Consider the following 14,275-nt stretch of genomic DNA (forward strand, 5'->3'; position numbering starts at 1 on the left):
AGCGGGAGAGGCCACAGCAGTGAGAGGCCCGCGTACCGAGAAAAAAAAAAAAAAAGAAAAGAAAGCGAGGAAGAGAAAGTTGCCGAACAACATGCCATTTTTGTTTAAAAAAAGAAGGTGGAAGAAGAGGAGGAGAGAGAAGAAAAGGGAGAGAAAACATGCAAAAACCCCTACATATTTCCATATACACACATATAATACGTAAGTGCACAGAAAAAGGTCTGGGAAGAGAATACACTAAACTTGTCAGAGAGTTTTGCCTCAGAGAGGGAAATGGGATTTGGGATGGAAGGATCAATGGGGCCTTGAGCTGAATCAGTACTTTTTAATCTCACAAGAATCTATTAATGTATTGCCAGTAATTTAAGATAAACTGTCATGCTAGCCAAGATATATCTCTACTAGTGAAATTTTAAGCAATCTGAGAGAAGAACTTTTGGTAAAGAGCCATCCCACTGCTACTAGGGTGGCACCATTGACTCCTGAGGCTTTACTGGATGGTGCCTAACTCCCGGGTTGTTGCTTCCCTCCACCATCAAATGGAGCTCTTTTTAACTTTAAATTTTACCACATATTTATATGGCACTTACTCTATGTGTCAAGCATTGTTCAGGCGCTTTACAAATACTGGCTTATTTAATCCTCATCACAATCCTACTATCGTCCCCATCTCACTACTGATGAATGAAGAGAAATTCAGTAACTGGCTAAGTATGTGGAAGATGTGAGCCCACACTGGCTCCAGAGCCTGCAATTGCTACTCTGCCTCTAGTGCTTTTTCCAGGCAGGCAAATCTTGGGAACTGTGACCTGGAAATCTACTTGTGGGTTTTGGTGACTACCTGGTAGCTAATGATAAAATGATGTGATTTTAAAGCACACTTAACCTCTGTATAGCCACAGGTCACCCACCATTAAGACTGTGAACAATTATGTATTTAATCACATATACATATGTTCATGTCATTATAGCTGTAAAACCCTACTCAGTATAATGTAAATAATCCCCCAGACAGAATCAAATCTAGCAGTGTCATACACAGTAAATACTCAATAGTATTCCAGACAATTTATGGCAGAAATTATGTGCAAGTGAAGGGATGTTTATCAGTGCATAAGGAAAATTTAGAAACCACCAAAATTTCTCCCCAAAGGAGCCTGTTAAATAAATTGTTGTGTATCTGCATAATAGAATACTATTACAGCCACTGAGATATGGATTTATATTCATTAATACAGAACATTGTCTCATGTGTGTTGTTAAATGGAAAAAGGTTACAAAAGAGTTTGTGAAAGAATTGCAATTTTGTTAAAAAGGGAAAAATATTTTCAATGCACATATTTGAAAATGAAAAAGTCTTGGTGACAAAATTCTGACTTTTTTCTTTTCTTTTCAACTTACTGTATTTTCTAGTTTTTCTCTAGTGAACATATAATATTGACATGACAAATAATAAGGTGGAAAAAAGAACACTTGCTAAACAACAAGAATACTCTACTACTCAGTCCTCTCTCAATTACCCTGTTATTTCCCTTTCAAATTCTTTCCTCACTTTTTTATAATCTGAGATTTCTTTCCTGACCTAATCCCTTCAAACTGCTGAAGAAAATGGGTAATAAAACACTTGAAATAACAATTTGCTAGTCTAATAAGAAAAGCAAAAAAAAAAAAATCCCACCTGCTTAGCAATCTGTCTAGAAAACTGAGAGGAAGCGATCTTTGTAAATTTGTTCATATTCCCACCAGGCCAAGTAGGAGGATCATTAAGTCCTGGTTTTCCATGTGACCACATCACTGCAGCCGTCCCACCTAGCCCCACCACTTCTTTTCCTTCAGCACCTATGTTACCTGTATTTGGAGAAAGTTTATCCTGCTCAATGTTAAACTTTCAGCACTGTGGTCCCTGGCTTTTCTGCAGGACTCATAGCAGACTTTTCCCGGATCACCAGACTTCAGGGAAGAAATCTATTATATTCTGGTCCTAAATCTCAACAGTAACTGAAAAAACTTTCCCTGTGCCTTTTGCTCAGTGACTGCCTTGCCTATTTTGGCAAGTAGCCTCCATTCAGCACAATCCCTGCTGGGAGGGTTTCCACGTCTGGAAACCTAGCTCAAAGCTTCCCATTTCCCCCTTCTCCTACCAGGGCCTACCCAGGCCTCTAAATGAAGAGCAAACAAGAGTCAAGTGCCCAGAGTACAAGAGTCTGCAACTTCTTATGCTGCCAGGATAGCGAAATTAACACTAGATCCTCTGAAACACCATTTTTGAACACTCACCAAATCCTACAAAGGTGTGCTGTTAGGGTGCTTAAAACTATGAAGTTATTATTATTGTTGAATCTTTAGGCAGCAGAAGTGAAATAATCAAGAAGGCAAAGATAGTTTTTGTAAAATAATAATTAGAAATAAACCATCACTGTTTAATAAGCAAATTTTGATTACAATCAGCCAATAAAACTTTACATGAAAACTTTATTTTCAGACACACTTCTGATGTTTTATTTACCAGGTCTCTTGAAGGAAGGTATTATTGCTCTCATTTTACAAATGAGAGCAAAAAGCAATGAAATGACTTGTCTGAGACCACGCAGCTAATAACTATTCAAAACTAGCATCTCAGACCGGTGCTTTCCATCAAATGTCAAGGCCTGTTCTGGGTTGCATGGCTTTTTGATATGAGTGTGGCTGTTTCCTGCACTGTATTTCCATTTTTGATAATAACATTACAGCGATGTCTCAAATTTTGCTCATTAACAGGACCCTCTGGTTATTTTTCTATCCTACTCTAGAAAACCAGATTTTCTTCAGCTTCTATTAGATAGTTTACTTTCATTCCTTCCACTTGTTCTCACAACATTTTATGTATCTTTTAGAACTGTGTACAAAACAAAAACCAGTTGATCTGAGTTATAATCCTGTTCAAAGTTTTAATTACAAAAATATATGAAAATATTGAATAGAGAGCTACCAAGCAGACTGCTAGGAGATGGGGCAAAGTACAGAAAGCTGAAAAGCCCTCTAAAGCTTTCTTCCATCTCAGGCAAGTCACTTCATCTGTCTGGTCCTCAGGAACAGCAAACCAAGTGGGGTGAAACTAGGTGGTCTTAGACATAAATTCATGAAACAAAACAATAATACAAAATAGAATGAACTTAAGCATTATGTATTTTGGTTACATTAATTTAAAAGGGTGAACCCAGTCTTTCAAAATAAGGATTCTTTCCAAGTGTGATCCAATATATTTATGGTAGAATCTGATTAAGCCTAGGATATCAGTTAGTACTATCTTATTTTCTAGCTGAAACCTGGGGAAAAAAACAAAACCTCAATATGAGGGAACATAAATTGGGTTTTCCGCGGGACCCCAGTCATTCGTGCGGTACAGGCTTCAACGAGCTCTCGGCATCCCAATAGTCACTCTGTTCCCCTATATCTCCCCTGGCTTGCACTTCTAGGGACATATGTGGAGCTGCTTCTAGATCCTGAGAGGGCAGCAGGCTCAGTGAACTAAGGTCCTCAGACTACAAGTCAGAAGATCCGGGATCTAGCCCTGCGCCCATCTTACCTGAAATGTTACACAACCTCTCTGGGCTGTTGTTTCCAGGTGTGTATAACAGAGCAGTTGAGCCTCTTTGGTTACTTCCAGGCTCTAAAATCTTATGTACTTTCCTACTCTGTTACTTCACTTACTCCTCTTGGTTTGGTATAACTACACTAGTCTCTAACTAGCTCCACAAGGAGTGTCACTTAGTGTGTCACTTAGTGACTAACCTGGGCAGTTAGTCACTTCCTCTCCCCGGGTCTGCGCTATTACGGAACATAGCGCAACATATTTTAAGTATTTGTTTCCTTATTATTCCTTGAACATAACAAGCTCAGCTTGTCTCTGTGCTTTTCTGCTTACCTACTGTCCTTTTAGCCCAGTTAGATGAAGGCTTCTCTAGTCCTTGGATTACTCTTTTCTCTAAACTTTACTTCTTGAGTAACAACACAAAATAATACTTACTATTTATCTTTTGATGTACACGTTCTGTGCCCTCAAATAGAATATTTCACTGGATAACAAATATTCATTGAGTACCTACTATACACTATGTAAGGGTCTGGAAACACCACCTTCACTGCCATCATGGAGATTAGAGTCTACTCACCTTTTCTGCATACCTAATCTGTACCTAATCTACAGTAGGTAACACAGCAACCAGCACTTAAGAGAAGGCACCAATTATTATTATTATTTAGAGTGCCCTACACATTGTTCTGCATGATTGTAATGAAAAACACTATGCAAAGATTTTAAAAAATCATTAAATATCCTAATTTTTGTTTGTCTTAAGTACTTAGCTGCCATACCTATGACACTGGGGTAAATAAGGTTTCAATCTTCCCCTGAGGGGCGGAGGCTGGAGAGCAGAGGAAACTGAATTCCACATCTCCAAATCACTGAGGAAAGGACTAGAGGAATTCTACAATAATTTTTGTCTAAGTATTGCTGTGAGGTCAATGGTAAGTGGAAGCATCTCCATATTTCAGTAGATGTTAAGATGCATACTTTTTCATATTTTAACATTTCAGAAATGGGAATGTGTTTTCCAATCAACAGCATGTTAATTAAAGTCTTCTAGGGACTTCCCTGGTGGTCCAGTGGATAAGACTCCATGCTCCCAATGCAGGTGGCCAGAGTTCTATCCCTGTTTGGGGAACTAGATCCTGCATGCATGCCGCAACTAAGAGCCCACATGACGCAACTAAGGGCCCACATGCTGCAAGTAAAAATCCTGCATGCCACAACGAAGATCCCGTGTGCCACAACTAAGAAGCCCACGTGCTGCAACTAAGACCCGGGGCAGCCAAAAACAAATCAATTAATTATTTATTTATTTTTTAAAAGAAACAAGTTAAAAAAATAAAGTCTTCTAATTAGAAGTCTTTTTTTTAATTTTTAAAAATTTATTTATTTATTTTTATTTAAAAATTTTTTTTCATTTTTGGCCATGCCACTCGGCTTGTCCCCAGCCACGGACCAGGGATTGAACTTGGGCCCTTGGCAGTGAGAGCACTGAGTCCTAACCACTGGAACACTGGGGAACTCCCTCTTCTTTCTTTCTAATGCTACATAAATTATTCAGTGTCTTACAATAGACGGTGTTTTAGATTCAATGAAATGCAACATGTTTCATCTGTCTGCCACACCATGGAATGAGGTCCGTGATCTAGAATCTAGCCCTGCTCCCTGCTGGGTGGCCATGTACACAAACGTGTATCTTCCCACCAGAAATGACTTGCATTGCACTGTCACACCCCCGTGACCTGACAGCCTGATGTTTACACAGTTCGCGCACTTTCTGGTTTCTCAGGAAATATCAAATTGGAAACCTCTGTGTTGTTAGGGTGGGAGTGTCAAGTTTCTGAGCTCCCAGCCCAACATTCCTTTGAAGGCTGGGCCTGCCGTGGCCCTGCAAGTTAGCTGCTTGGATTCACCCCCCTCCCACTGCCCCCCTTCAACATCCTCAGGTCCACAGGAATGACAATACCCTAGAACACTGCCTCTTCCTATCCTACCTCAATTTCTTGCCTTTCCTGGTTATCTTTTTGCTTTTACAGAGATCTGGGATCTTCCCAGAGCAATATTCCTTTATCGATGATGAAACATTACATAAAAATAATGTAGGTAACAGCCTGTGGAGAAAGCAGGCAGTCTAGCTTACTGAGACTACCATACATGATCCCAGTAGGCAGGACCGCCTTACTTTCTCTAAAGCTTCGATTATCTCCCAACGCTTAACAAAATAGGGCCCTTCATTTATTTCCTTTTGCCTCCACATATTTTCTCATTCCCTCTTCTTTGCTTCCTACCTACTCATCTGTCTTCAAACAAGCACTGACACCTGATTTTAAAAAGTAAATACACGAAAACTTTGTTCAACTCTGTGCCCCCCCTCAGCCACAGTCACACCTCTTTGATTCTATGAAAGGTCTTGAAAGAGTGGTCTTCATGCCCTCCCTCTATGACCTCCCTCCCCCATCTAAATCCTTTGCAATTAATCTGTGTCATCACTATATTCCAGTAATATTGCCTTTTTAGTCAACCGATAACCTCAACAAATCCACGGCATCATCCTTGACTTCCCTGCAGCATCTGAAAGTGTTGGCCATTCTCTCCTACTCTACGCCCTCCGGTTTTCTTCTGCCCTCCCCTAGTATTCCTGCCCATCTCTCCTCCTCCTGTCCTACGCTGTGGGTGTCCCCTAAGCCCAGTTCTCAGACGCTTGTGCTTTCCCCAGCCATTCCCATCCTCAGAGAAGTCATCCACTCACAGTGTCAGTGATCACGTCTCAGAGGGTGAATCACCACGTGCAGGTCCAGCTCTGACTTCTTCCTCAGCTTCTGGGCCAAACTCCCATCTGGTTTGTAAGATTTCAATACGCTAGTTCTTCCCCACACCGTGTTCCTCTTTGTCACCACAACTCTCCATCTTTGCTCATAGGCTTTCCCCAACTAGGAATTTTCTCCTTGCTTCTCTCTTCCTATCTCAACCCCACTACTCCTTTAAGCTTTAGCTCAAATTCAAACATCTTCCTAAAGTCTTTTCCATTAACTCAAGTAAAAACTGAGCTTTTCCTCTTCTGATTGTCCATAGCATTAACTGTCTATGCTAGATACTTCTGTACTTTATTTAATCATTCATATTTTTACATTTTGTCTCTTCAACTGATCTATAAACTCCCATGGTGGGGAGGGCTGGGGGGGGGAGGTATCCTTCCCTGGATACCCCAATGCTTGGTACAGTGCTAAGTACAAACACTAGTTAATAAACACCTGTTGAACTGCATTCAAAGGGGATATGGGATCTGTGTGCTGGTATAGTATGATTGATGATGATGATAGCAGCTCATGTTTATTTAGCATTTACTATGTGCCAGGCTCTGTTGCACTATTCTGAATATTTGCACATCTATAAACTCACCTATTCCTCATAATACTATCATGTATGTACATTATCTGGTTTTGCTGATGAGGAAACTGCAGCATAGAGAGAATAAATAATTTACACAAAGTTACACAGGTAGCAGGGCCAAGGTGGGGGAAGGTACCTAACAGTTCTTCTTATTGCAGTTATAAAATTGTATTTGAATCATTTCCTTATATGCTGCTTTCTGTTTAAAACTGTGAGTTCCTGAAGGCAGGCACAAGTCTTACTCATCTTATCCAATGTCTCATTAGGGACACGGCTTGCATTTGGGGCAGAACAATTCTTCACTGTGTAGGATGGTCCTACACCCTGAAGACATTTAGTGTCCCTGGTCCTTGCCTCATAAATGCAAGTAGTCCCCTGCACCCTGCCATTGTGACAACCAAAAGATATCTCCACCCATTTCCAAATGCTGGGGCTGAGCTCGCCAAGCCTCAGAAAGCCTGCCGCCTCCAGAGCCCTCTACATACCAAATCGGCACCATCAACAGTCCCTAGAGCTCTGATTTAAGCTAGGTGATTCCCCATCCCAGCCTTCACCACTGCCATTTGGACCACGGATGGATACCTAATCAATGAACAGTTAATTCAGATGATGAGGCCTAACTAAAAAACTCAAGCTGAGTCAATTATACTCTCTCCTGGGAATTTGAATTAAGAACTACCAGGCAGGGCTTCCCTGGTGGCGCAGTGGTTGAGAGTCCGCCTGCCGATGCAGGGGACACGGGTTCGTGCCCCGGTCCGGGAAGATCCCACATGCCGTGGAGCGGCTGGGCCCGTGAGCCATAGCTGCTGAGCCTGCACGTCCGGAGCCTGTGCTCCGCAACGGGAGAGGCCGCAACAGTGAGAGGCCCGCGTACCGCAAAAAAAAAAAAAAAGAACTACCAGGCAGATTAGATAGAACAGAGGCAGAAGCTGCAAGAATGCCCCAGAGAGTGTTGGGACAACTATGGTTATGTGCAATCTAGTGAAGGAGTAGAAAATAGAAGTGGAAGGTGTTGGTCTGTGGTTAGAGAAGACCAAGTCGGAGGCTCAGAGAACAGCAAAAACATCTCGAGGAAAGATGGCCCGTGAGAGAGGGATACAGAGAAAGGGAATAGTCGGTCCACGGGGTACCTGGCGTCAGTTCACTTGTACTAGAACAACAGCCTTAGCCCTCCTCAGGGTCTTACGGTCGTTTCTGTCTAACCAGAACATAGTACAGTGTTTGGTACTCAGTAAATTTGTTAGATAAAGATACATGAATGGCTCATGTTTGTTAAAACAGAACCAAATTAGAATAAAAGCTGCAAAAAGGGCTCTGAAAACTGTAAAGCATGTAAATTAAAGTGGTACCACTATTACTACTGCTGATGATGAAATGCCACAGTTCATTCTGCTGAACTTTTGTTACTGCCCAGTTAATTCCTAGAAGCAGGCCCCTGGTCTCTGGAGGGGCAGAGACCTCTTGGCACCTGCTATGCTCATGGCTTGTAATCAGCCTATGAAATTAAGGATACAAAGCTAATGCCTTGGGGACTTCCCTTGTGGTCCAGTGGTTAAGAATCCGCCTTCCAATGCAGGGGATGCGGGTTCAATCCCTGGTCAGGGAACTAAGATCCCACATGCTGTGAGGCAACTAAGCCCCCGTGCTCTGGAGCCCACATGCCACAACTAGAGAGAAGCCTGTGTGCCGCAATGAAAGATCCCGCATGCCACAATGAAGATCCCGTGTGCCACATCTAAGACCCAATGTAACCAAATAAATAGTAAATAAATATTAAAAAAAAAAGCTAATGTCTTGGATTGACTGGCAGATATTTTATTCCAGTAGTTTGAATACAGACTGTAGCTATAGAGATATATTCACATACTTGCAATGAAAAGAAACCTTGACTCTGAGAGTCTTAAAAACTTTGAACTATCTGTGCAACACTGGGAAAAGTGCCTTCAAATCTGCGCAGGTTTTTTATCTTGGGAGAAAAACAAAACAAGGAGATTTTCTTGCTCCACTGCAATTACTGTCCAAACTTTTAAGGAATCGCTTTTACAGTAGGCCCTCTGTATCTACAGGTTCTGCATCTGCCGATTCAACCAACTGCAGAGCGAAAATATTTTTAAAATCCATAAAGTTCCAAAGCAAAACTTGAATTTGCTACACTGGCAACTGTTTACACAGCATTTACATTGCATTTACAACCATTTACAAAGCATTAGGTATTATAAGTAATTGAGATGATTAAAGTATATGGGAGGATGTGCATTAGGTTACCTGCAAATACTACGCCATTTTATCGAAGGGACTTGAGCATCTGTGGATTTTGGTATCTGCAAGGGTGTGAGGGTGGGGGTAGGGTGTTGGTCTTGGAACCAACCCCTCGCAGATACAGATACCAAGAGATGACTATATATCCCTTATCACCACTTCCCTCCTAAACTCCCCGTAATATACCTTGTGTCTCTGTTGCTCCTTTTCCTCACCTCATGTCCCAAATGCAAAGGTCTTTACTTAGAACACATCCTCTCATAGCTTTGTCGCATGTAACACAGTTGAACCCACTCCATTCGAAGCCCTTCTCTGGCTCCCATAACACAATACTTTTCTGTTCTTCTAAGTTCATTTATTTGAAATGAATCTAAACCTGCACTTCTGGCTTTAACTGTGGTGCTGTAGTAAAAGCACTGGTCTGGGCATCAAGAGACCCAGTTTCTATTCCTGGTCTAAGGATCGACCAGTTACCTTGGCCACATGGTTCAACTTCTCTGAGCTCTGTCTCTTCATTTATAAACTGAGTGAGTTGGATTTAAGTATTTTTTCATACTGTGACTCACATTTTACATTGTGGTTCAGTAGATACATACATATATTTATCTAATCCATGTATGTATGTGTATATACACACACTCAGAAGTATTACATTCTTACTTTTACTACATGAGATGTACTTGAAACTTTCTATTCATTTCTATTTTATTTTTCAAAAAATGCTAGTTGTAACCCACTAAATAGACTTCAAAACCCAATCACGGGTGTTTACCCACATGTATAAAATACTGGACTTGTTGAAATGTCAGGTTCCTTCTAGTAATAATATAAGAGGATTTTGTGTTGTAGCCTTCCAACCTTGAACCATTAGCTTTAACTCACATCTGAATTCCAGCTTCCGATTTCTCTCTGTAAGAGTTCTTCATTTAGATATCTTAATATCACTTAAATTAACCTAGTTAACATGGAATTTGAAGCACCAGGTTCCCTTCCCATCATAACTATTTATGTTATTAGCAAGTGTAAAATCCTAGTGTTGACTTTTGGTCTAGTAATGGTAGAGTAACATACATTGTACTAACCTCCCTATTGAAAATTATTAGCAACTCTGGAAAAGATTTTAAAAAAACAAAACAAAACTGTGTGAAGACACTAGAAAGCCACCAAAAGCAGCCAGAAACTGGAGGGGATACGACTTGAAACATGGATAGAAAACTAGGTAAGATCCCTATTTACCTGATACCTCCTCCCCCTACCCCAAGGCAATCCCTAGTCTTTCAGCATGCTGGAGAATAAAGCAAAAACTGACAGCCAACAAGTGGTAATCTTACTGGGCTGCAGAGCCAAAAAGGTTCTGGGGCTCTGAAGTGGCTTGATGTTAAGGGAGAAATTCTGCAAAAGAGGACGCTGCAGAGAGGACAGCCTCAAAATCTATGCAGAAATTCCCTTCAAATCCTTGAACTGTGCATGCAGTGATGAGACTCCAGGGAACCCAGCAGAAAGCGATAACAGCTGGAGGCTAAAGAGCCCGGCAGATATTCACAACTCTCTGCAGCTGGGAAGACAGTTTGAAATCGGAGTCCCTTCAAATCAGGAAGTTCAATAAATATGTCCAGTGTTCCACTTAGAAACCTCTGCAGAGCTGCACCTTAGGAGTAAGGCCCACCTCCCAGGACGAGGAGCCACACCCTAGGATTAAGGGCAAAACCATAACAAACCTGCCCTAACAAAAATCTAAGCTTGAGGCCTTCACAGGAGAAACTGATAAGACAGGTGAGGGTGGGGAAGAGTGGGGGAGAGGAAGGCACGGGCATTCCACTTGGATAATTACACCTGCAAACACAGGGTCCGAGGGCAGATGTCTGTCCAGTTGGGGGAGGGGGGTCAGCCTGGATCTCAGCAGGGCGGGGACCATGCAGTGACGGTAGGGGAAGGACTTGTAAGGGGGAAGAGAGGTGGGTAGACAAAAGATGAAGAAATCATAACTTATGAGCACCTACTATGTTCCAGACATGTGATTAAGTGTTTTATTTATATTATCTCACTATGAGACAGGTATGATCACCTTCATTTTACAAATAAGAAATCCAAAGCTAGGAGAAGCTAAGTAATTCTTCTAAAGTTACACTATTAGTAAATGGTGGAGCTGAGATGTGCATTCAAGGCAGAAGACCAACTCCAAAGCTTGTTTCCTTTCTGTAATCAACTGTTGTAACTGTGTAACTTTCAGGAAGGGCAGTGGCACATGTGCTGTAAAACAGCTAGCAAAGAACATTAGAAAACAAAAAGATCTCTGGGACAGACTAAGATTTTGTTACAAGTCAAGGAGGATATTAGCGGTATAAAAAGGGGTGTCAATATGAATATACTATCAAAAGTTAGTTAAGTCCTCAAGTAGAGAGAGAGTTGTAAAAATGGAAATGGTATAAGGTGGAACTGAGCTGATTTCAGAGAGCTCATAGGGCATATTACAACACTCCCGAGAGAAGGGTTTGACTCCTAAGTCAAACAGAATAAACACAGTTAGGAGGCTTAATACAATAAGGAACTAAAGATAGGAAACAAAGTTCATCTAAGGAATGGCTGTGGGGGAAGGGAAAAGGAACGATGCAAAAACTAACCTAAGGAATCACAGAATCAGATTTTTTTTTTTTTTTTGAGCTGGAAGGAATTTAGAAGTCATCCAACCCCTATCATTTCAGAGCAAAAATGCACCTAGGAAAAAACACCTAGCTGCTAAATATCTCAGCCTCCCAACTAAAGCCGGGTTTCATTTTTATCTTTATAAATACAGGTAGAAAGCCTGCTTTGTCCAAAATGGTGCCCTGGAAATTCAAGTTAAGTCAAGCCTGTGTTGAAAGACCACTGGATAACCCACTGGCAGTTCCAGGATCACACCAGGGACTTATGTTTTCAGTGGCCCCCACCACAAATCTAACCGGTGGGCCTATTCTGAAGGAGACCTGGATGAGAAAGCTTCACTTGGGAGGAAGGTGTGACATGGATTTTCCAGATCGTTCACATTTTCTGACTCTAATCCTTCTCCTCTCATCATATGCTGGGCTCCCCCCAAATTGGCCAAAACCAGAAAGTCTGCTTGGCATGAGTATAACACATATTAAAAAAAAAAAAATTAAAGATTTAACAGGAACAACAACAAAATAAAATAAACATAGTTCATTTGAGACCTGGAGAAGAGAAGACAAACTGGCAAGAAAGAAAGAACCTCTAATGATAAAAGACTCTTAATATCCCCATTTTACAGATACCTTAGTTAAAGCTCAGTGAGATGAAGCCATCTGAATACCTAACATGTACAAAGCACCATGAAGAATATAAATAATCTTCTCATTTCCACAAGGGTTTTAGTGCTCACCATTCACTTAAGATTCCTGAATGTCAAGGAATGAACAAACTATAAAACAAGTTAAGTCCTCTTTCCCCCTAATGTCTAAAGTGCAGGGATTGAGAGAAAGAACACGCCAGGAAAATAAATTTTCACTTGGTGCCCTGGTAAAGAACTTGCTGTCTCCATAAGACAAACAAAAGATATTAAAGTAAAAAAGGAAAGATACCCGGGATTAGAGACCCTGACAAAAACCAAGAAAGGTAAAGGAGAGTTCCCATGACAACAGTCTGATTTTGAAAGCCATGTCACAAATTTACAGCGCTATGCACGCTCTTGCTCTGTGCACGACGTGCCACCCAGAAGAATTAAATCTCTAAGGCTGTTCTCACTCAAGATACACTTAATAAGAATTTTGGGGGCCAGGTTCCTTAAGTATACAAATGCACCTGGTACCTGGTAGAACCATCACCCCTTTTATCTATTTCCAGGTCTTATCCTCTAAGAAGGCTGGCTGAGTTCATACCTTGGGCTCTCTTCCTGTTTTGCACAAATTCTGAGCATCTCAGCGTGCTGGGTGCTGTGCTGCGGAAGCGGCTATTCCTTTTCCAAGTCTCTGGGCCATTTAATTTTCTCTCTTCCTCTAACTGCCAGCTATTCTTCTCTAATGGATCGCCCCGAGGAATGCCACGATGATGTTCTCCTTGGTTCCCCCTGGTCCACTGATTCTGCAGACCCTCCGGGATGACCCCTCTGCTCCCAGGTGCCATCATTCCTAGTCTGTCGATGCCATTACACTCCAAAGTCTTCATTTGGTGGAGAGAATCTGTTCCTCTGTAATTCTGAAATTTATATTCACAGTTTGCAAATAGAGTATCAGAGCCTCTATTCTCCATAGCAAAATTACTCTGATCCCCGGCATGAGTCTTCACTTTGAGATCGATTTTATCATTTTGATAAACATTCCTGTCCCTGTCACAGTATTTGACAAATTCATTACCTTCACTGACACCATTCAAGTCTGGGAAGTCCGCAGACTGACCATTAGTATAATTCCCAGGAACATGATATAAATCATTGAGGTCGCTATAATAAAAATTAGTTTCTTTACAATCCTCAAGATCATAATTAAAATTCCTGCGATCAATATGCCGGTTTTGAGGTTGACCAAAATTCTCCACAGAATCATCCAGACCCCTGTAGCCAGTCCAGTGTCCAGTTTCTTTAGAGTCCTCAGGATTATGATTCAGATTCTTACGATTTATGCAGCCATTCGTCTCCCCATATCCTCCAGCTTTCGAGGTTACATCTGGGCTTCCTGCAAACCAATCATCCTTAGTCGCAGGGTTCGGATTCCCATAATCTACATTTTCTGAATTCTTATAATCATTACAGCCTGGAGTCACACTTCCGTGGTGCATACAGTCCTTTCTACTTTCCTTTGCTTCCTCATTGTCCACATAGCTTGGTTCACTCTGCTCAAAATCCCAGTATCCACAATGCCTTTTTCTGTAGGGTCGATTCTGCCCTGTGGACTGGTATCTGGAATCCAAGTCACCTTCTCTGTAAAGTCCATCCAGCGCTGTAAGGTCCCTTTTCTGTAGACTTCTGCAATCTTCATACTCCGAGCTGGAGCTCCAGTGCCCTTTCTCCTCCAGTTCTCTTTCTTTCCTCATCTCATGGGTTTCACACATATTCACTGTGCTCAAAGA

The 14,275-nt window shown here is 41.5% G+C and overlaps 1 protein-coding gene across 2 annotated transcripts in view; it reads right to left on the minus strand.

Annotated features, from left to right (window-relative positions):
• The window catches only part of DNMBP (dynamin binding protein), a gene marked incomplete at both ends in the record, with an annotated part of 79,549 nt that overhangs the window by 38,473 nt on the left and 26,801 nt on the right, over nucleotides 1–14,275 (minus strand). The window contains one exon of one of the 2 annotated variants that reach the window (XM_079712690.1): nucleotides 13,090–14,257. The exons of the other annotated variant lie outside the window; for it this stretch is intronic. Within the exon in view, the coding sequence (XP_079568816.1) occupies nucleotides 13,090–14,257 (1,168 nt within the window). Of the gene's footprint in view, nucleotides 1–13,089; nucleotides 14,258–14,275 lie in introns of those variants that run through there. 2 annotated transcript variants of the gene reach the window in all.

The sequence above is a fragment of the Hyperoodon ampullatus genome (assembly GCF_949752795.1).
Source record: "Hyperoodon ampullatus genome assembly, chromosome: 1".
Lineage (NCBI taxonomy): Eukaryota > Metazoa > Chordata > Mammalia > Artiodactyla > Ziphiidae > Hyperoodon > Hyperoodon ampullatus.